Source organism: Falco peregrinus, chromosome Z, assembly GCF_023634155.1.
Source record: "Falco peregrinus isolate bFalPer1 chromosome Z, bFalPer1.pri, whole genome shotgun sequence".
Taxonomy (NCBI): Eukaryota; Metazoa; Chordata; class Aves; order Falconiformes; family Falconidae; genus Falco; species Falco peregrinus.
In genome coordinates, this window is record NC_073739.1 from 81,677,779 (window position 1) to 81,701,056 (window position 23,278).

General features: G+C 41.8%; 1 protein-coding gene across 3 annotated transcripts in view; it reads right to left on the reverse strand.

Annotated features, from left to right (window-relative positions):
• Nucleotides 1-1,027: 1,027 nt before the first annotated feature.
• Nucleotides 1,028-23,278, reverse strand: part of SKOR2 (SKI family transcriptional corepressor 2) — a 28,320-nt gene continuing 6,069 nt past the window's right edge. The window contains exons 4-8 of one of the 3 annotated variants that reach the window (XM_055791681.1): nt 18,526-18,591; nt 18,034-18,132; nt 12,413-12,480; nt 3,693-3,757; nt 1,028-1,741 (exon numbers count right to left, since the gene is read on the reverse strand). In XM_055791681.1, the coding sequence (XP_055647656.1) occupies nt 3,695-3,757; nt 12,413-12,480; nt 18,034-18,132; nt 18,526-18,591 (296 nt within the window). In that variant the 3' untranslated portion in view covers nt 1,028-1,741; nt 3,693-3,694. Of the gene's footprint in view, nt 1,745-3,338; nt 3,758-12,412; nt 12,481-18,033; nt 18,133-18,525; nt 18,592-23,278 lie in introns of those variants that run through there. The other 2 variants (XM_055791680.1, XM_055791682.1) reach the window with 2 other exon arrangements.

Below are 23,278 nucleotides of genomic sequence, written 5' to 3' on the forward strand. Positions count from 1 at the left end.
ACAGGATGCTGGTAAGCTGCTAAGTGTGCCTAGGTTTTAAAAAGTCACTGGACGAGTTCATGGAAAAAAAAAAATCCATTGAGGGTTATTAAAAACAAGACATTATGTCTAGGTCAGAAAAGCCATGAGCCGTAAATCATTAGAAGCTAAAACAATATTCTGGGAACGTATCTCTCAACTGCTTGCATGCTTTCACAAAGTATCTGATTTCATCTGTTATTGGGAACAGGGTTCTGGCACAGCTGAACTTTTGGTCTGACCTGGTCCAGCTTTTCTGGCACTTTCGTTGCTTTTTTCCACTCTACAAAAGCTGTAAGGCTGCCGGTTTGGCGAGTCTTGCATTTGAGTCTTGTCAGCTCACCTACTACAAGAGCAAACGCTGCAGGGGAGGGCAGGAAAACAGGCTGTGCCCTTCCTCCCCTGCCTCCCAGGTCTGTCAGGCTGCACTAAGGAGCTGTAAAGCCAGCTGATTTAACCTCCTCAGGATTTGCGAGGAACGAGGGGAATACTGAGACAACAACACTGCGACACATTCAGACACCAGGGGTGGCTGAAACCGCTTTCAGATGCTGGCAGTGCTGTATTCATGTGGACGATCTTCTACACAGTCATATGCTCAGGGGTGACACCGTGCTTGGGACTGAGACCTTCTGCATGAAGGCAAGTTTCGCTCAGGAAAGCCCTGGCCAGTGGGGCATTCCACGTGATCAGGAAAACACTGGAAGACTATGGCTGCAGTCTTCAAAAGCTGACTGACTTGGGCACGTCTCCCTTTATTTCTGTGGATCCACAAGGCACTTCCTGAAACTCCACTCAATCTACTTCCAAACAGTTTTTAAATAACCAGAGGCACAGGATTTCTGCCATGAAACACTCCCACACATTATTTGTGAATTAAATTACTTTTAAGAAAGTATTCTTGGGGATAAATTTCCCCAAGTTCTTTTCTTTAGTGGAGTAAGCACAGCATTAAATTACAGGGAAACTCAACTATTATTTCATAGTTTTCTTTTTTTTTATTATAGACTTTTTATCCACATGAATGATAAAGAAACTACAACAGAGTTAAATACCTTTTTTTGATAACAGTGATTATATTCTTAATTACACTCAATATTAAATTGTAAAATATTTCCAGAGGAGTACAATTGTAATTCATACAGCAGGCAAAATACCAGAGGAGGAAAGGGCCAAGGGAGAGGGGTGTGAGAATTTCCAGTCTGCTTTTAAAAAGCACTGTGTATGGCTAACACTGCTCTATCCATCCATCCATCCAAATGTGGTTCTGGCCCACCCGGTAAGACGCGCATTTCTTTCCGTAAAACAATCACTATTCAAAAGCAAAAGATGAACTGGCAGATGTTGTCAGTGTTTGAAAGGATCGGCAGTTCCTTCCACAGCTTATCTGTAGGATTCATCGAAAGCATTTTCTCTATCAAGTTCAGTAGTCCTTCTAAAAACACAAAGACTTAAACTTTGGTACCACCAAAAAAGATCCAGGACAGGCATTTTTTTTTTTTTTTTTTTTTTGTTGTTTTGTTTTTACTAATAAATGGCTGCTACATTCTATTTTACATGGTTGTCCATGATGCTTTGAGGTCACTTGTCCTTGGGTTCAGACGAACCTGATTTGTTTGTTTTTTAAATCCCCAAGCCCTTCCACTTTCTCAGTCCTTATACAAGTCAGACTTCTGAGTGGCGGGTTATAACTCCCAAAGTAACAGCTGCAAAGGATCCTGTGCTTCTGGGAATAAATAAAAAAAGAAAAAAAAAAGAAAACATGAACACTAAGCCCAAATTTGAGATTTATTTACTCACAGATTTAGGACATTTATTTACAATCCTTGAAAACGAGATAGACACAAATCACAAGCTCCAGAAGCATCCTCAGACACTTTGCTAGTTAGTACCTGTAGAGTCAAGTGGAAATACTCACATTAAAGATGAAGTGCAAATTGTGACTGACAGAAGTACGACTAAAATCAAGAGGAACACAAAGCCCAACAAAGGTAGCTGAGAAACACAGAGCATTAATTGAGTGGTTGCTCCACAACACACAAGGTCTTCACCCCCTTGGTGTATTGTGTGGGTATGTACCTGCATACACGTTCCTTCTTGAGGCAACTCTTTTCTGCTTGGCACATTGAGAATCTGAAATTGCTTCTGAACAATATAGTTGTGATTCTCTGCTTGACTGATTTAGCTTAGCAGTTAAGTAACAACTAATCTTTCAAAAGCACTAGGGCCTACTTAGAGAAATCCCTGTTGTCTGCAGGGATGGCGTGCCACTGGAAGCAAAAACAGCGTGAGAAACACATCCATCCTTCACACTCTCGACAAATAAGCAGGAAATGCTTGTAGCCGTAATGCCAGCACCTTCCTTGCAGGGACTGTCAGCTGATGAAAACCTGATGCTGGGAACTAAACGGTGCAGTTCATCTGATGCTGCCATCCTCAGGCAGACTTTTATCGTAGATCAGTGCTTTGGACGAGGCGCTTAGGGCAGGACCCGCTGCTTTCTCATCTGGGGAAGCATACTGTTTTATTCAGGATATTAATATCACTGAATTTATTTTAAATCAGTGCTCAGATTAATGTAGACTCAACTGGAAAATGCTGGCAGCCAGTAAGAAAGTATGAACAAGAGGGCAAAACAGACCAACTTGATGCTTAGATTAATCTCCTTATCTCAGCAGGCAGAGCTCAAGGCCACAGATACTGGTTATCCAGTTACTCTATACTTACTCCTAATGTTTTTATTTTTAAGTATCCGCTTCTTTCCTAGCTCAGGCAAACTCCATCATCGATACTATCAAACCCTTCTCAGACTCACCAGATTTTCTCTTGAATACCTCTACTTTGTGCATTACCGAAGTCTCTGTGTATGAATAGCTCTTTTTTCCTAATCCATCTACTCCACCTCCGGGATTTTTTTCAGTGAATGCACAAGCCAGATTTTGTGGCGTAACACTGTACCAGGGCTACCAGCTCTTTGCCTCTCTGCCTCTAAGTCCTAATCCTCTCATTTTACCAGAAAAAAAGAGAATGGCATTGACGTGTTAAGGCTTTAGCACCCAAAACTGGAATCTTCCAGGCCACTGATGATGGAGATGGTGTTTCTTCTAACTGAATGCTTCTAAAAAACACTCCTGAAAAATGCAGCATTGGGTTTAGGAAGACACTGCCCATGGGCAGCAGAGTAACTGCCATCTGCAGGAGACTGAACTACAGAAGACAGTGTAGTTCCGTAAAGCTCCCAAAACATACTGCGCTTTCTGGGAGCTGAAGAAGCTCCATTATGAGCAGAAAACATCAACACTACCAGCCCATGTGTGAACTTTCACTGCACTGTAAATGCCAAGGTATTTCCCTCCTTCCACTGAAGGTACATGACCTCCACACCACTTCCCAGTGCCAGAGAGCAGAAGCAGGTGCTCAGGTGATTAGGCCTGGCTTCACCCAGTGGTCAACTCTCAACACTATGTCCTACGCCAGTGAAGCCTCGTAATTAGTGTGATGTGTTAGTTATCAGCTTTAGACCATAGCACAACACCTCCCCCCCAGACACAGCTTTTCGACCAGAATCAGTAACATCAAGCGACAGAACAATCCTCTTAATTCTTGCAATGGCTACTAAGAAAAACACAACGGGCAGATGAGGTAGAATAAAGCCCCTTCTTTCACAAGCTTACCTTTAGCTTTTGCTGAGGTGTGCACCCAGCTTCTCTTTTCTGATCAAGCTTGCTGCATAGGGAATCTGCAATGACACAGAAAAAAAGCCACTGCTTTAAGCCAGGGTTTGGCTAACAAAACATCCAAGCCAGATCCCTGCAAATGAAATGTTTTGTTTGCCTCCTTGAATCATTTCAGCCAACAGTGCCATAAATTAAAAGGATTCAACTCTTTACAAAACCACAAGAATGTCAAAGCAGAAATAAAATAAAAATGGCCCAAATTAAAACAGCAGATAGATCTTAAAAATCCAACATAAAAGATGCCTTCTGATGTTTTCTTTGTATCAGTTGCTGATGGCAAGTAAGGCCACCACCCCTTCTGCTACTTGTGAGATGACAAAAATCAGTTGTCTGTAACAGAACAGGCAACACAACACCGATCTCTCCACAGTCGAAACAGCACGCTGGGAGTATGAGACTTCATGTATTTATATCACCATAATTAGGAAGTTCATAATAGTTATCTCTGACTTGCACCAATCTGAAGGAAGCCACTGAAGTGGAACAAATAATTAAAGAAAAACAGAGAACACAGGCATATTAGGGAACATAGCTATATTTAGAAACAAAGTGGGATGATGTGCTCATTGGCTACTGGGAATACACTACAGGGCCGCTCTCTTTCAATGCTGGGCCTTTAAAATGCAACAAAACTAAATTGCTCTGAGACTTCTCCATAGCTTGGAATCCAAGTCACTACAAGTTCACTATTCTTTGATGCTGCCTTTTGAAGGACTGTTGGAGGCATTCAGATTAGGATCAGAAACTCTATGTCCCTACACTCCTAGGTGCTGCTGCACACCGAGGTGACCTGCATCTGCTGTTAAGCACTCGGGAATACATTCACAAATAACATCACATATGTTACTGCCGGCTGACAAACAGGCTGGGCTGAAGTCAGGAGCAAGGCCTTAAGCTGCAGAACCAGCAAAAGGAACAGACAGACAAACGCACAGAGTTCAAGCAACCTGCCCCACACACCTAGTAACATACCAGAAGCATGTGAATTTGCATCCATATCCACCGATCATAAACCTAACGTGCGTTCTTGTACATCCCTGTTTTGGATTTAATTCTATTACGCCCACAATGTGTAAGGACACTTGTATGAATTGCGCTTAGCATGTCTCTGGGCTGGTGTAAAGCATAGTATCTACAATGACATCGAGAGGTGTATCCACCCCGCCTACCTTAATAAGGAAGAGAGCAGGAAAGGCTCAGGATGAGAGGAAAGAAAGGGGCATCTGCCGCTCAGGAACTAACCCTTTCATCTCTCAGGAAAGGAGGTCAATCTGATTGAAAGCAGCAACACCAGGAAGCAGCAGTGTCTGCAAAGACGAGCTGTCTGACTGAAAGCAGAAGCCTTGCATGAGGGCATGCTGCTTCCCCCACTATGCAGCCCTGGGAAAAGGGAAATGCGCGTGCACAAACTGAGAGGCCCAAAATACTGACGACCTGAAAAGACCCATGATCCAGGTGTTTTATCTGACTCTCTTGTAGCCCCTACACTTGACAGCAGCTAAAGGTATCATCAGGGAACCCTGCCTCCAGGTGCCCCAAAAAACCAGCTCTCCCCTCCACCAGCTCCTTGAACAAGAGCTGCCTTCCAGGGCACGGTGTTTGCAAAGGCTGGAAAACTCCCCTCCAAACTGCAGCAGAGAAGAGTATACGAAGAAGCTGTTTTACCTGGTCACCCATTTCCATGGTTTAGATTTGAAAGGGAGCCACAAACAAACTGCCTGAATAAGCACATTTCAGCTTAGACCCGTGATGCTTCACCAACTGCTTTCTTCCTCTCTCCCGCTCACAACGGCCAATAAGCAACATCGGCTTGCATGGCCGCCAATTATATAGGACATCTCCCAAGCCGTACTGACCTAGATAATACAACGGGGGTACGTTCTGTCAGAAATTAACTGTTCTTAATCCACTTCTCTGCTATATTTGGCACATCAGCGTCTTTTCAATGTGTGTTGGTTTATCCATTCTCCTGGTAATAAATGAAACTGGGAGAGATGGGTGTTCAATAGGGAAATGACTACCTTCCTGCTGAGTTAAATCACCTACAATGTCATCTTCTACTTTTGTCATTGGAAGAGTGTTTGGTAACTCCGGTGCTGCAGTGGAATAGTATTTAGGGCTCTTCGTGACAATACCGTGGATGCACAAAAGGGGACTGTAACTGCTGTGATGAAGATAGGATCAGCACTTAAATAAGCGTGAAGATCCAACACATAGCCCTTATCAAAGGGTGTACACCGCTGCCAACAATAACAGAAGTGCAGATAGTTCGGCTTTAAGTAGCAAGCAATTTGTTTCTTATGACTAAACCCACATTAATAGAAATATGTCACAATGGGAGCAGACCTTTAGGGTGCAGGAGAAAGACACAGTGTCCGTATGGCATTTCTCTTGGGGCTTTTTTGTCTTAGGCTAGCTCTAGTCTGGTCCTGGGTACTGATCACCTGTTAAGAGTGAGAGCACACTCCTAAGTGCATTCCTGGAACACATCCTTGTTTGCTTCATCTGGAAGCTATCCAGTTTGCAAGCTCTGAGTCTGCTCCACAACATGAACCACAGCGCAGGTAAGTGGACATCAAAGAAGCTTTGGCACACTATCCTCTTTTGGAGACTTCACCTTTGCATCCCATCTCTAGGTAGGGCATGCAACGATACAGCACCCTGACTTCTGTCACTTGAGGAGAGAATCTTCAGTACCCCAAAGCACTACTACCTGATGTGTATCTACAGGTATTATTTAAACAATTCTCATTTCCAGAGAGCATGCTTGAGACCCCAAGTCAGAACACCATCCAGCCAAGACAGCCTTTCCAAACGCAAAGCATATTTATGCAAGAAAGGAGAAAGATGTGCAGCTGAACTGCCACTGGAAAATTACAGTCTCTGCACACACTGTGCTTTTGGATAGAACAATGCATGGGATTATCCAGAAGTAAAAGCATGCACTGAGCCTCTTGACAGCCGGAGGAGGAATGGAAGTGCCCTACAGCGCGAGTCTCCGCTATTGCCCTCTGAAAGTATTTATAGCTGTGTGGGCAGAGTTCAGAGATTCGTCCCTCCTGGGCAGGCGGTACTGCACAGGATGCAAGGCAACAGAGAGCCATGGCTGGAGCACACAGTGTCTCCTCAGCATATTTTTAAGTACTGGAGCACAATACCACAGAAAAAGGACTTTGCACACAGGCAATGGCACAGGCTGGCTTGTGGCTCTCCGGTACATACACATTCATTTTTGATCAGAATTTCTGCAGATTCTAAAGGAAGAGAAGCTTTTAGTTCTGTCTTTAATAGCCATTAATTCTACAAAGCATTCCTTTTCTTTCTCCAGAATTTACTGGAGAAAGGGGCACAGCTCCACCCTATTAACCCAAGGCATACCCAGATGCACAGTCAAGATACAAGTTTTGCTCACCTGTCTTAAGAAAGCAGACAGTGGCAAATAAAATTCTGGTGAAAACAGTAACTGACAGTTCACTTTACTGTACACAGTCAGAAATGTGTACGCTACCTTTGGCATCAAAAGGACATATTCCCAACTTGTACCACTAAACCTGGAGAGGAACTCCACCAAAAATCAAAAGAACAGAACAGAACATAGAGAAGCACATCTGCAGTATCATCCCAACTGCTAAAGCACTTAAGAAATTAAAGAGAAATAAATATAAACATCTCTTTGGTTTAGAGGATGCAAGGTAATGAAATCTGCCGTGGGAGTCTGCAAAACGCAGTGTAAACAGCTCCAGAAATGCTCTTTTACCTGCTACTATCTCACATATCAATAGACATGCACTTCAGCGCAAGATGCAGCTCAAGAAATGCAAAAGCCATTCTGCCAAACGAACATTTGCATTTAACATTCTTGTCAAGGTCAATCAATCCAGCTGGACCACTTTAAGCAGCAGACCAAAGATTCCCAGTAAAGCACTGCTACTTATTTCCACTTTTGGAACGTGGAGTGACATGCATGCAGTGACGAAGATCTCCGCACACAAAAATGTGGATATTCCATGTTTGTATAGTGAATACATTAGTAGCACAAACCACCTACTTTCCATATACAATCTAAAGTAGGAATTAAACCTATTGGTGCTTTTCTTAATTACAGTAGGACCCAGAGGAACATAATCTCATACCTCTGAAGATCCACCTACATTACCACACTGTAGACTTTTTTCCTTCTTTTAAACACACCTCGTGAATCTTTAAAGACCAGGGTGAATGATGATGCAGAGGTAGATAAAATCAGTTTCGCATATACATAGTTCCTGATTTATTTTATTCTCTGCCTCTGAAGAACGGAGATGATTCAAAGCAGCACAGAGTAGAAGGTCATCAAACATCAGAGCAGTTCCAGCTGGATCCAGTTCTGAGCTCTGAACATTGTTATCATCAGGCTAGTGAGGAGGAATTCAGTTCACAGGAGTATAAATAAATTTTAAAAACCCAAACCAACACCTTCCACTTGAGCTGGAAAGACAAAGGAGTCTGAGTGATTCACATTTTTAACATGTCTCAAAGACCTGCTGCCTTTTACCCTTATGGAAGATGAATGGGATTGATCACTACCTGATCTTAGTAATCTGAACTACCATGGCAGGGTGACAAACACCACCTTAGCTTTTCCTGATGGATAGGTTACAACTGTGGTCAGTGCTTCCTGGGAACCTACAAACTACTTGTAAGAGACCAAGGAAATTAAGAAAAGCTAACCTGTTTGCAGGAGGCTTAAAGTTACTGCTTGGTGTTCTACTCCTCTGTGACAATGTTTTAGAGGGGCTTACAAAAACATAAAAGGATAAAAATAATCACATTGGGAATGCTGCTTCTGATCTTTTTCTCCCACCAGGCAGCTAGGAAAAAAGCTGTGCTTTTTACATTTGATCCACTAACACTGTTGCTCTGAAGACAGTATCAGAGAGATAGAGAGTCTCAAGCAGAACCTGACTCAGTACATTGTTAGGCTGTCTGGGCTGTCCAGACAGACGAATTCTGGTCACACTGGAAAAGGCGGGTGAGCTCTTCTAACGCCATACCACATGTGCCGTGTTAGAATCTACCCCAGCCTCCTCGGCAGTGATTTTTTCTCAGTGGCCCTTTCTGTACAGGTTAATAAAAAAAGTTAGATCCATGCCTGAATCCGTATGTTAAATCTGTATTTTACATATGGCCTCCAAGTACATACATGGGACTTAGCCAATATGGGAGACAGCACTGTGAAGGAGGAGGAAGAGAAAAATGCATTCAGTGATTTAAGATCCATTTTCTTGTTAAATACGATGCTCAGCTGCTTCCCGGCACTTGGCTCAGCGCTTGGCATAAACAGGTTGCAATGCTTCCTGGTAGCTGCTCCAGACACTAACTCCTTTCTCAACAGAAATTGCTGATGGCCACACATTGTCCCACTGCTCCAGCTACCTACCAAGCCAGGTTATGTCCAGAGAAGCCAACATCCACTGCAGATGATGTGACAGCACAGAACCCACCCCCCACCTTCCCAATGATCTGAGCTTTACTCCTGACTTTCAGGAAGCCAGAATTTATTTTTTTTTTTTGAAGTCCAGAGCGGGCAGAGCAGTAAAATAAAACCCCACTGATTAAACACGGCTTTAACGGCGGCTGCTAGGTACCGAGCCCGTGGCGCCGCCCGCAGGCGCCGGCGGTGCAGTGCCGGCCGGGGAGCAGCAGAGGGCCCCCGCAGCCCGCGCCAGCGCCCCCCGAGCTGCCACCCCACTGCGCGGGCCCTCGCCACGCGTGGCGATTCATCGTCACCTTCTGCATTGCAGTTTCACAATGTCACCCAAAAACCGGGTGACAAAAAGCGTGACACTCTGCGTTCGGTACCGGCTAGGCACTAAGCAGTACCATCAAGTAGTTCCTTCCAAACAGCAGGTTACAGCGGGCCTTGGCACTAGAAACTTTTGAAACATATTTGGTTAATTTTTTTCACGCTTAGCTTCAGCTTGTTGTATTCCAGACATTTCTGATATATCAAACACACTAAAGCAGTTTATTTTAAAGTCTGACTACTCAGTTAGGCAGCTTGAAGAATTCCAGTTCAGGGTGAGTGAAACCATCGTTCTGGCAAAACCTGCCTCTGGTACCCATTGTTATAGAGATGCCTTCATGATCATGCACAAGTCTTCAGGAAGGACTAATTTAAATTGTATAATCCTTAAGTGGTGAGAGGAGCCAAAGAAAACCGACTCTGTGCATTTATATTGTTTGTAAAATTAAAAAAAAAAAAAAGGCAATTAAGCCAAGTCCTACAGCTAGTTATACAAGTAAATTTTGAGTATAATACTACAGAAGTATATACCTATGAAGCTGTAAGTAAAAATAAAGTATGCATTAAACACTTCTGCTTTTCTCTTTGCACTTTGGTGTTAACAAAATTAGGTGTGGGCTGCTCTGTTAAAACAATAGCATAGAGTCCCAGGTACATACCAAACAACACAACCTGCTCCTGCTAAAAACGAGTCAACAACAACCAAACAAAAAACAACCAAGTCACCATGCTTTTTGTGTATTCTGCACCAAAAGCTTTAATTCATTCATGTGATAACCCAAGAAGGCCAAAAGAGTTCTATTGTTAGCACATTCAGCTCGTTAACATTAATTCTAGATCCAATCATACAAGATGTATTCACATGAATGAATTAAAGTAACTGCAGGCACTGTCACATCAGAAGTGCTGACTCCATTTCAGTTATCAACAAAAACATCACTGAAGATTTCTGCACCCATCTTAAACAAACACACTTGTTATTTGCAGCAGTTTCTCAGTTCTTCATATGCAAACATCCTTTTATCCATCCCACTGATACACAACCTGCCTTAAGATAATCAGCAGGGATACACAAATGTGAGCATAAAGACTTACTGATGATTTGCCAACGTTTCTATTAGCAACAGTTAAACTCAGGAAGCCACAGCCAGTGAAGAAGTCCTGAATTGCTGGTGCAGTACATTAAATGTTGCAATTACTCTCTATAAGTACATTCAGCCAGCTCTGTTCAATGATTAAGTGACTATCAGTCTTTCTGTAGCCCGCATCAGCAAGTGAAAAGGGTGTGAATTACATGATCGTGTTTCTTTTCCTGTCCAAGCAAAAATACTACACTGAACCTTGTGATTTCTCCACGTCTAATTCAGAAAAACCACCACAGTTGGCTTGCTGGCAGTCTGGGATATCCAGGTTCAGAAACAACTTCACAACTGGGCCACAAAGTGAACGGCAGAGATGATCCGTTCTCCTCCTGGGAGGGAGAGTTAGTGAGCTCCAAGTTCAGCTGACACAAGAGATGAAGGCTGAACTGGGATCACAAACTTTGTGCTTGACTGTGCTTTGCAGTAGGAATCAGGTCACCTGCCTCAAGCCCAAAGCAGCAGGGGAAGTACTTTTCAGGATGTCATCCTAATCACCACCATCTGTGTCAATGCAATTCACAGATCAAGCCAAACTCCTTGTCTAGCATTAGGAGACAAATGGGAACACAGCAACAACTGGACACATTAAAGGAAAAGAGTGGAAAGACCAGCAGCAAAAACTCTCCAAAGATGTTCTGGACTTGAAATTCCTGCATAAACAACTTCCTTCAAGAACCCTCCATCTCTCATTGAAATCCCCAAAGTCAGCAGGAACGTTCGGCAGCTCTAAAAATAAGGCCGGTCCTAAATGCCTCTAAACAAAGGTGCACAAGTTTGACAATCCTGGCCTTCAGCTTTATTTTTATGTCCTAACCCATCAATTAGAAAATGACAGTACCAGAAGGCTGGACAACGCCTTCTCTGCACCAGGGTGTGTGACAAGCACAAGGAAAACTTAGATGCTTGAGCACAAGGCTTATTCAGTTATGTGGGGGGATATTTGGCAAGCCTGCCTGCCTCAAAAAACCCTGTTGAATACCATCAGACTGATCACACAAAAAACGTCAGCAAAACAAGCATTAGATGATAGCTTCCCATTTGTTACAATGCCCTGCTCTTAAAACTACACTAAGCAAGACCTGAGTAAAGAAACAGCTTCCCGTACTCCACTCCACACTTTTACTGGATTAAGTATGTCAAGTTTTCAAAACACCATAGTTGTACACAGTGATCTAGAGCTGCACTAACACACACATGCGTGTGCAAAATCCCTTGATTTTAAAATAACAAGCAAGAGACCAAACAACATGTGCCTGCACTGAACTGTGTTTGGCAACTTGATCCTTTACTGCTGAGTTAAGCACTTCTAGTGGCTGCAATTCGAAAAAGACACATCCTAAGGTTTATTTGCCAGTAAGAAGCTGGCCTCGCGCAGATTCCCAACTGAGGGCTGAAATGCACCCCTTGGCAACTCGTACAATGTAGAAACATGTAATTGCTTAAGGTTTACTGATTCAGTCCTCACGATTCTCTCTGAAGAAGCACTTCTCGGTGTTGAGGCAACAAATTTCATTTAGCCGAAACATGAAGATCCATCTGGTTACTGTATGAAAGTAAATCTCCAGGTAATTAAGACTCTAAACCAGCTGAGAACCACATGCTTACGTCTTGCTAAGAACATGACCTCTGTAACAGTACATCCACATGGCTCACAAGAGAAAAAGTTTGAGTGCATTTAAAAAACATAAAGCAACCATTCATAACATTTTTAGCAGAGAAGGCAAACTTACAATTTGTAGCTGCTGTACCATTTCTTCTCTGTACGCCAGTTCCCGCTTCATCTGATCTTGAAAATTATCTATAGCAGAGGGAAAAAAAAAAAGTCGATGCAGTAATTAAAACAGAGACCACACGGCAGAATTCATATAAATCAAACCAAATCACTACTAAGGAACCATGAAGCACTACAAAAGCCCTTCACCCAAATAAAGCATGTGCCTAATAAAAACTTAACTAGTAGGAGACACTACAGACAACAGAAAAACTATTTCCAAACTATTATTTAGCTACTTCCCCAACTAGGAAATTTAGGCTGTCGAGTTTCTGTTGCTGGCATTATTTCCACAATTATCCTCTCAATGGACAAAACTCTGCAGTCATTAGTCATACTTCTATCAACACTGAAGAGAACAGCAAAAACTGCTGTGTTTTGCTTTGGCATAAATCTGTTGACATCAATAGCGACATCCAACATGTGAGAAGACGAAGCACTCAAGGATGCAGGATTTGATTTGTAGTTTGTAACACAGTGCTGACAGCTTTGAGTAAACCTCAGACTAAAGCTCCACAAACAGTGATGTGGAACTCAGAAGGGGAAAAAAAAGTATTTGAAAGACAGATCCTGAACAGCTGGGTTACAGCATAGGCCAGCCTTCCTACTCTAGTTGCTCCTCCTTCCCTTACTTTCCTCCTCAATAATCATTTCAGACAAAAATTAATTCGGTAGAAGATTAACTGCTGGTCTGTGTTCCATAACACTGCTGCTGGAGCAGGGGAAAAAGAAAAATATAAGCAGAACAACTGATAAGCAAACAACCTGGAGAGTTGCATGTTGGAGACTTGAGTGCAATGATGGACTATCACATGGAAGAGAAAACTCATTCAACCATTATCATTTTGACCCAGGAAACAAGCCTGTCCTGGACCACAGAAGCAGCAAGGTGAACGCCACCGCAAATCAGTATGGAGCACCTCAACACACAGAGCTCGGAGAAGGGAACTACAAGGCCAAGGCAGCGAAAATGATGTATTTACAACTAACCAATTCAAAGAGTTAAACAGTCGTGCTGGTTGCTGGGACACTAGCCCAGGACTCAGGAAGCCTGGGGTCAATACCTGCTCTACTGGACTCTGCATGTATGTCTCCATGCCTCCTTTCATCACCAGTACTGCAGGAATAATAACATTGCCTCATCGGACAACTGCATTGGGAGGATCAGTGGATTAAATGACTGCGGGTACTTCGATAGCACAGAAATGGGAGTCACAGAAACACCTACATTGCAATGGAAAATCTGAGTGCAGGTGAGAACGAGCGGCTTCTATTAATACTCTGTGTGCTGCCACAGCGCTGGCAGCTCACCCACGCCCAAACCAGCCGCACAGCCTCGCCATGACTTCTCAACCCCAAAAGCAGGAGCAAGAAGGCAGTGAGCAGCCGTGGCACGACAGAGTGGAGAGGAAAGATGCACCTCACCTGCAGGAAAAGGGGACATGTCCCCCATCAAGTGTGGGCATAGAAATCAGCTAGAAGAAAGTACAAGAAGGCAGAGCTCTGTCACACAATAATTCTGCCCTCTCTGAATGACAAGCAGAAGCTATTGTTTAAAAGGAAGGAGGCACTACGGGATGAGAAGAAAATAGCAACGGAACAAAGAGTGAGAAAATATGTCAGGCTGAAATTGAGTCCAGCAAGAATACAAGCACAGCTACATAGAAAAGGACATGACAACACTGACTAATAAAGTTCTTCAGACTTCAAATAAATGCCCACATAATTTTTCAGCCTATTCCTTCCACTCTAACTCGACCAGAAAAAAAAAGCCAACAAAAATAAAGATGGTTTGCAATCCTCTCTTCCTAGCCCCCAAAAAGCCATGCAGTGTAAAAGGTGACCACCTCCTGGTCACTAAAGGCTGCTAGATCTGTGCTAGCTACTACTGAGGTCCTCTGAGTAGGCTATATGGAGATTTCTTCATTCTCTCCTTTTCCTTCCTGGAGGTATGTAAAAGGCATGTAGATGTGGCACTTGGGGACACGGTTTAGTGGTGGACTTGGCAGTGCTGGGTTAATAGTTGGACTCGATGATCTTAAAGATCTTTTTGAACCTAAATGATTCTATGATTCTATGACTGCCTCTTCATAGGCTCATCACCTCTCAGAACAAATAGCTCAGAAATCTTGCTCAGTCCTGCACTGCAAATGTCCAAGCTCACAGTGGAAATGGAGTGTTAATGGTAAGATAGTGTTTTTACGCCAGCATTTATCTGAGTCTGAAAGCTTACAGACAAAGCTGTAAGCAATACCCAAGAGAAAGGATATGAATATTTAAATAGTTTTCTTAACACAAAATTAAATACTTTAACTACCCAGACTATTGTCTCTGCTATTTTATTGCCACATTGTTAAATGCAGCCGGACAAAATGCATACCAAACAACACCAAAGGTATAAACCGAAAGAAGGTTCCGGGAGAACACACTGCCACCATGCACAGGTGCTCGCATTTCTATCAGGACAGCAAATTCTTCGATTTTCTTCAAGTGATCTGATCTTTTTTGATTTGCTTCAAGTGATCTCTGCGTTGAGAGACCTTACAGGCAAAGGAAAGCCTCATCTGCAGCTTTCAATACAATAGCATATGAAAAATAAAGGTGCAAACAGCAGAAGACAAGGTCTGCTGTCTTACAAATCATCCCAAGTCCACATTTCAAGCAGGTACAAGAAGCCAGAGAGAAGCATGCAGCATAGCACTGCTAAATCAGCTCGCAAATATCAGTTCTCATTTAACAGTGATTTCCATGAGGAAATCCACATGTGTTCATCCACATACAAGACTGCATAGCACTTGCTGTGGGTGGTGGTTTGACGCTATTAATGTGCAACACCCTAAACGTGCTCGGTTCCAAATCCAAGATCCAAAGAAAGGTGTCTTTGGAGTTAACCACAGGTAACCCAACAGGAGCATTTTCTAGAGAGACACAGTATGACCTTCTACATCTCACATGTTGCCTCCCAGCTGAAACATGGATGACTTTTTCTCTTTTTTAAAAAAGGCTGAGAGGACTTAAGGACCAACAGATTCTTATTTATCCAGACAGCGGAAAGCACAGGAAGAACCACCACCACCCTGGCAGTGTGTTCCTGTCCTCAGCAGCTTTAGGGACGGGACAGAGATCCGGTACCCACAGACACGCAGCCTGATGCTGCAGTGAGCCAGGCTGGGATATAAAGCCTGTTACCTGCCTGCTCTTCGCTCCCTCCTACAGCCTCAGGTGTCTCCAAGCCATGATAAATCCATCAACACAATTTTAATTTTACCTCAGTTTTCCTTTAGTTGGATCTCCAAAGACTACTCTCCCTAGCTCCTCCCAATCCAATACCACCACAGGCAGTCAGTGACTTAGGAAACCTGACAAAACAAATAGTTTCTAATACCTGACCTAAAGCAGCAGCCCTGTTCAGCTGGAAAAGCCTGGAACAGACCCCATTTCTTTTGCTAGAATACGTACTGCTCTGGAGGAGAAATTACACTTATCTTGGATTCTACACTTACTTGATTTACAAAGACCCTTTTTCTTGGTTTATTATATGTGGAGGAGGGGTGTTTTTTTGGTAAATCTAAATCTGTAAATAGGTTTTACGGTTACTTGTATGTATTGTTTATAGCACATTATCTGTTTTCTATTTTAATCCTGAAGAAAATTGACCACTACTTTGTGGTACTTTGAAACCACATATTTTTCAAGCTGTTATACACAGTTGCCACTTCCTTGGTCAGCCGTACGTGTTCTTTTCTTTTATTTGAATTGTATTTCATGTGGTTTAATTGCAGTGTTTATTTACATGGCAATGACAGAGCATTAATTTTACTGCAGAAGAACAAAAGGATAAATAAGTGACCTGAATGGCAAAACTCCAAGATGCCTTTTGGCCAATACCACACATCAGTGTTTTGATCTACACAAATTATTTGAAAATTACCTCACTCCAAACCCAAGTAATGACTGAATTTATACTGAAGGATGAGGTTATCCTCCTTTCATTAATCTCTGTATCACCTTAGGCAGATCTTCTCCTTTATGTAGCTGTCTACATCTTCCAGTATTTGGGCTAAGGATGGAGTCATTCCCAGAGTCATCACACTTCCTTGCTTCCCTGAACTTACCCTAAATGCTACAGAGAGGACAAACATATTTTTTAAAATAATAGGAAAATGCTGTCCATGTTCCCACCTTTTCCTGTGATGCGGGGAGGTACAACACTTGCGACAGTGGGTTTTGGTTGACTTGCTTACCTCATGGGTACTGGCAATACTGGGGTTTGTCCCTGGAGTTTTTATGAAGGAACTCAGAGGACTAACAATACTGAGGGTTTCTGAACTCTTGAAGAAATTATGATGAACCAACACAAGGGCATTTTGCGTTGAGTGCTGGTCAGATATTTCAGTCACACAGGAGTTAACAAGTTAGCAAATGGCTGAAGAGAACGACAATTAGCCTGGGAAGGTTTTAACGTATATCTTGGCTTGCTGTGAGTCACGCAACTCCACAAGGCGCCATCCGCATATAGTCTCATGGGAAAACACAGACAAAAAGTGAGAGGTTTAGAAAGCAGAGTTTATAAAAAAAAGTAGTATCAACATTAGGAAAATACTGAATGGAGATGCTGCCAGACCTCCTTTGGACTTCACAAAGAAGCAAAATGCGGGTGCAAAGACACTTTTTCTTTTAGGTTGCATTTAATATCGACTGAGGGGTCTCTGGGCAGGCAGCTGCAGAGCCGTGACAGCCAGGCATGGGAAGCCTGCACAACAGTACTGATCTCTGCATGGTGCTGTATTACAGACAGGCAGAGAGCAATGGAGATGCTCTGATCACTCCTGCTCTGTAACACTACCTTCACTGCATGTTAGAGAGCCCTTACTGTGTCTTCTACCACGTCCTGATCTACGTGGGATTTTCTCTTGAAAGCATGTTTTCCCCTGTTGCTGCCAATGTAATTCAAAAGGTCTCAGTCACTTAAGTCTTTTCCCATATCCCTGTGCATGCAGTTCAACTTTCTGGCAGCTTTACAAAAAACCCAGCTAACTGTCCATTTTGTTTCCTTTTATTTAACACATGCCCAGCACATTCTATCACCCCCAGCTCGCAAGCACCCTGTTCATCAGCCATGGTGAAAGGGTCATCTCAAATAGCCCACCTCAAGAGGAAAAATCCAACCAGGTATTTCTACTCCTTAAACACAAGCCAAATCAATGCTACAGCGTCAGCTAAAACCACCTAAAGATGACTATGAAGCATCTTGTCTTCAAAAGCCTCCAAGAAGACGGTTAAGACCACCGACATCACTGTATCCTGAGAACCCCCAGACATGTTTCTGTCTACTGTATTCAATGTTATCAAAAAGTTATCAAAACCAGTAAAACATTCACCAAAAGAGACATCTAGTTCCATATTTTTCCTACAAAAACTTGCTTGGGCAGCCTGAGAAGCCACAGCAGAAGTGCCATCAAGCTCAGCAGACCTAAGCCAAAGATCCTGGCAACACAACTGGGAACATTCCTCTCCCATTTTAACAATGTGACACCACCCACCCACAAATAACACCAAAACCACAGATAAGTGCCTTACTGAAGACTGGGAAAGACGCATTTCCTTTCAACACCTGGAATTCCTGTTCTAGTCTCCTCCGTAAGTCGATCTGTTCAAACAAAACCTTCTGGAGTTCCTCTAACAAAGAGAAAAGAAAAGTGGTTTTGCTAATCTGTATAAATAATTCTTGAAAGAACCATTGCAGAGCAATTCATTACTATAAGACAAAATATTTAAGCAGTTACAAAAAAAAAAAAAAAGTGTTGCATAGACCTACAATAGATTTTGTGCAGAAAGCCATGAATATAAATCAATGTAATATATTATTTTAAAGTATTATATTACAGTGTCATGTATTGATTGATATATATGCATTAATCTCAATTATATCCACCCAAAGGTCCATATATTATTCATATGTTACTTGACAAGCTTAAAATATGGTGCAGAACAAAAGTGCCCCCTATTATCCTCATATTCTATTAAAACAAAGAGCAGTTTTATAATGTAAGAGGCCCTTATTTGTTTTACCTTTCCCCATGTTTTCTACATCCTTCTTCAGTGAATGAGGTGAATTGGTTTCTTGCGTGTGTTCACCTTAAAAAAAGAGAAAGAAAAAAGTTATTGATTTACTGATACTGCTTTTTTTTAGCATTGTCCTTGCTATGCAAATGCTTCAGAGAATCTGGATTAAAAAAAAAGAGGAAAAAATTATACAGAAAGAGTAAGATTGAGGTTTATCTACACATCTCCACATATGCAGCACAAATGTTTGCAAGACCTGCGCTTGCTTCTAGTTTAGTGAAGTACCTACTCCAGCCGTGGCCTCCTGCAGACAAGACCCGACATCTCCTTAATACATAGGAGAGTTCCTCTTGCACGTCATCTGCCAAACTGATCCCTGCTTTCCCTCTAACCCCTCTTGAAGATGCTCTCATCAGAGAATGACTAGGAGCAAGCTGAGAAAGGTGTAGAGCCTTCTCTACAGTCTCATCTCCTCTCCTCACAACAGGAAGTCCAAGCTAACTAGCTGAGCAGGACCGTGTTCCAAAAACCAAAGGCAAAATCCTTTCTGCACGAGCCTCTTTGCCTTCATCAACTCTTTCACTCATCACCTTCTAGAGCTCTATGGCATGTGCTTGTTGTAACAGGATATAATTCATATCCAGCTGAGATAAAATTGACTTTAGTGGTATTTGCATCTAAAGGATACACCCGTAAGGTCAACCAATTCAGAGACTTCCGTCTTAGGTTGCTCAAGTAACTTTTAATCACATAGCAGTAAAGAATTTTCTAGATAACAGAATTTGGCTGTTTTCAGATATATGCATGCTACTTCTTCCAGCCTTTTCCCTCTGCAAGTAAAACAAAATAAATCTTCACAAGGTGTTAAGTTCACCTGGATGACAGTTTGACTTAAGTATGAACCTTCTGACAGGTGTTATTTTCATTATCCTCTGGAACTAGGGAAATTTTCCTGTAATTTCTATGAATGTGGTCTTGAAACAAAAAGCTATGAAAAAATGTTTTTAGCAGAAAATAATAGCTTTTTAGCAGAAATTAATTGGAGATTGTCTGTTATTTACAGCTGAAGTAGAAATGGACTCTCAATAATTATAAAAATATTTAGTAAATAACCAATTACTGAAATAATTGGACTAATTCTTGTTTTAGTCCGGCCAGTAAACACCTATCATTAACTCCACTGATAAGTAATCACAAGACATACATGTAAAGCAAGTCATGTCTTTATGTATTTGAAAGAAAGAATTATGGAGGAAGTACCTTGGGTTTTTTTGAAAATAGAAAGCCATAGCACTGAATAGGTCATCACACCACAGACAAGATAGCAGTTACTTAAAAAACTTGTGCTGTCACCATGCATTTGATAGTTGGTCATCACAATAAGCTAATTTTGAAGTTGAATTGGAAAGTCTTGTTTTAGATGCAGTCAGAAATCTTTCTGCAAAACATTTATTTCTGTTTTTCAAAATCAATGCATTCTTATATCTAGAGTAAACCTTGAAGTCACAGTATATGAAACATATCCAATATTCATGCATTTTAGCATCTGCTATCTCTTCATTCCTTAAAAAAAAAAGCAACCATTCAGGCATACACATTTACAAAACGGATCTCCGGTGCCAGCAATTCCATTTTAAAAATCTGTTTACATAACACAGTAATTACAAAAATCATTTTTGTATGATATCTGATAAAAACAAATATTTTCTGCAGGTAAGTTGTCTCACCACACTAAAAGAAATAGCAAGCTTGAAAATATATCACCTTTTGGGCAGTGGTTTGAGGTGCTTCCATAATCTAAAATGGTCTTTTTTTTTTTTTTTTTTTAGTTAAAATAATTGTATTTTAAACAGGATTGCTAGCAAAAGAAGTATTTTGTTAGATAAATTAGGGTACACAAAATCAAAAAGAAGGCATTTAAATTTAGAAAGGGTATTTATTGAATTATAAATACCAGCATATTTTTCCAATCAATGTCTTTCCTTGAAACATTCTTTTCTCAATGTTTTATGTGCAATTTTGAGGGATAACAGACTCACAGACAGAAGGTAACTGGATTTTTGAAGGGGAGGAAAAGAAAGAGGAAGAGACTAGCTCCTAGCACAGAGCATGGTGGCAACATAGCTCTTTCCCACTTGCTCGGTTGAGCTTTCAGGGCCGTATCATTTCAGGCTGCCAACTCGCTGGGACTGAAAGAACTGCATCAAAATGAAAATAAGGGCATGCAGCATGAAGAGTAACTTCTCCAGCATCTGCAGCCACCCTGCTAAGCCACGGAAAAGGCTTACTATAAAATCCCCCATCCTGCCCCCCAAACAAGTAAACAACAGGATGGGACAAGTGAAGGTATTTAAAGGCAAAACCCAGCATATACGGTTTTAAAGACTAACTGTGCTTTTAAACTGCTTTCTGATGTTCAGAAAAGCCTCAACATTATTATTAACTGTAATAATAATCAGATGGGTTTCACCTTTCCAGTCCCCTGAAAATGATAATCAGGAGCCTGCTCTTCTCCATTTTTCCATACTTCCCAGAGGCCTCATCATGTGTTGTGTACTCTTCTACCTTAATTGAAAGGGAGGAGGTATTGAATATTTAACCAGCTTCCTTTCTCTTAAATGTTAATTAAAAGCTAAATAGGTGTTTAAAAACAAACAAACAGAAAGCCCAAAGAATTTTAATCAGTCTAAGCAAAAATCACTTCCCCTTCTAATAGCTCCACCATAACTCTCTTGGGCTTTGCCTACACACAAACTTGGAGCAGTGTTTCAAACAGCAGCACTGAAAGCTGCGCAGCACCCCCAGTACGGACACCTAGGTTTTCTTTAAGAGGAGCCTATTTCAGTTTATGTAGAAAAATCAAACTACACCCCAACTGTCTGTTGGCTAGGGGGAAAAGGGGTTGAAGTATTTGTAGCCAGTTTAAACTGTCTCAGCTAAAGCTTTCAGTACCTCTGCTCTTCCCAGTTAGCTCAGGTGCACGGACATTGTCATTCTGGAGTAACGGTACACGGGTTGTATTTTACACAAACGGCCTTTCTTAACCTGGAATGTGGACATCCAGCCACAAAGGAAAGCAGAAATGACATATGTGAGTAGACACATCTCAAATTACTCTATCAGTACTCTGAAAACAAGAGGTCCCAATCTGTACATTGACACCTCAGCTCTTGTGATGCCACCATTTAATTAGCTCTACAACCACTGCAGTAGTTAAGATTTAAATTTTTAACGTAAGAAATGCACAGAAACATTTCTAAATGTATTCTCCTCAAAAGAAATGCATATTGCCCTTGTCGTACAAAACCAAACCAGCCATAGCCAGGTTACCTCTTCATTCTGCGCCACCCAAGAGCAATCTCCTGCGATCCTTCCTTGGGAAGCTGTCAAAGCACTCTTCAAGAAGCAACCAAAAATTTCCACGCTGGCCCAGACATCTCAACTACATCAATGGGAAAGTGATTTGCCCAGCGCAGAGCTCTAGCTGACCGGGAATACAACTCCGCACTCCCGACTCTCAGCCCTGTGCCTTGTCCCCAACTCGTAGTAAGAACTGCAGAGAGCACATCTGCAGTGCCAGACCACAGCAGCCAAAAAGACCCACTCACCTGTGTCTCAGCATCGGCCCTATTATTCCTGGACAGTACTGAAGTATCGCAGAGCACAGCGTGTCTGCCAGCCAGCTCTGCAGCTTGCTCCTACCAGGTGAGCTTTACGATTATGAAGCCCACAACATCAATGGTCTACCATAACTTATAACGTCCACTGTTAGTTTTAGCTGGAGAGAGCACTGTCTGCAGACAGAAAGACCACAGCAGTGAAGATGTCGGTATCTTCTGGGTATAAATATATATATATATTAGTTTTAAAAATACAGGCAGATGTGAATCCGCAGACTTTCAGAGCTCCAGAGGCTCCATCTGTATTTGAAATCAATTAATTACTTTGAGACACGCACAGTTCTTGTGTATGTCCTGAAGAAATTCTACCCTTACTGAAAATATTCATGCATCGTGCATATTCATGCCACTTTTGGGGGGAATAATCAGTAGGATAATCAGGACACGGGAAAATATGCCTATTTTAGGAAACTCAATAAGCATCTTTTAAGTGCTTTTCTGTACTGGGGCTGATATACATATCTTTCAAGATCTGGAGCTTCACATGTTAATTTGCCCTGAAAGTGGTTTAACTTTAAAACAAACTAGCTCCTTTTTTGCACAGATAAAGCCTCATTTGTAACCTCCATTTAAAGTTTAAAACGCAAACATCCAATTAAAAAACATCCGCATTGAGGTACTAACGGATAGAGGAGAGAACAGCTTCAGGATTTCAAACCAAAATGTTCAAAAACTGTGACCAACTAAAAAATATGAAATATTTTAGAAAGGCAACAAATCAGTTGGCTTTTAAGTCTGAACCTTATGAGTACATCTAGGAAGTATTTCATAACTTTAGAAGCACGAGAGCTAGGAAATTTCTGATTCTTGGTTTCGTTTAAATGCAAGGTAATACTCTCACTAGATTGCAGAACATGGAGCTTAATAAATAAATAAAAACAACAAAAAAAACCCCACAGCTAATATTGTGAGCTTGCAAAAAATAAATTCAAGATTCCACCCTCTTTTAATAATTCTAAGAGAGCCCCTGAGCTCCTCTGTATTAACAGATGAGAAAAGAGACAGGAATAGTAAATTAAGGACCCAGTCCTACAGTCTGCCAGCAGTTTTGTCTGTCATGCAGATCCATGAATTTATAC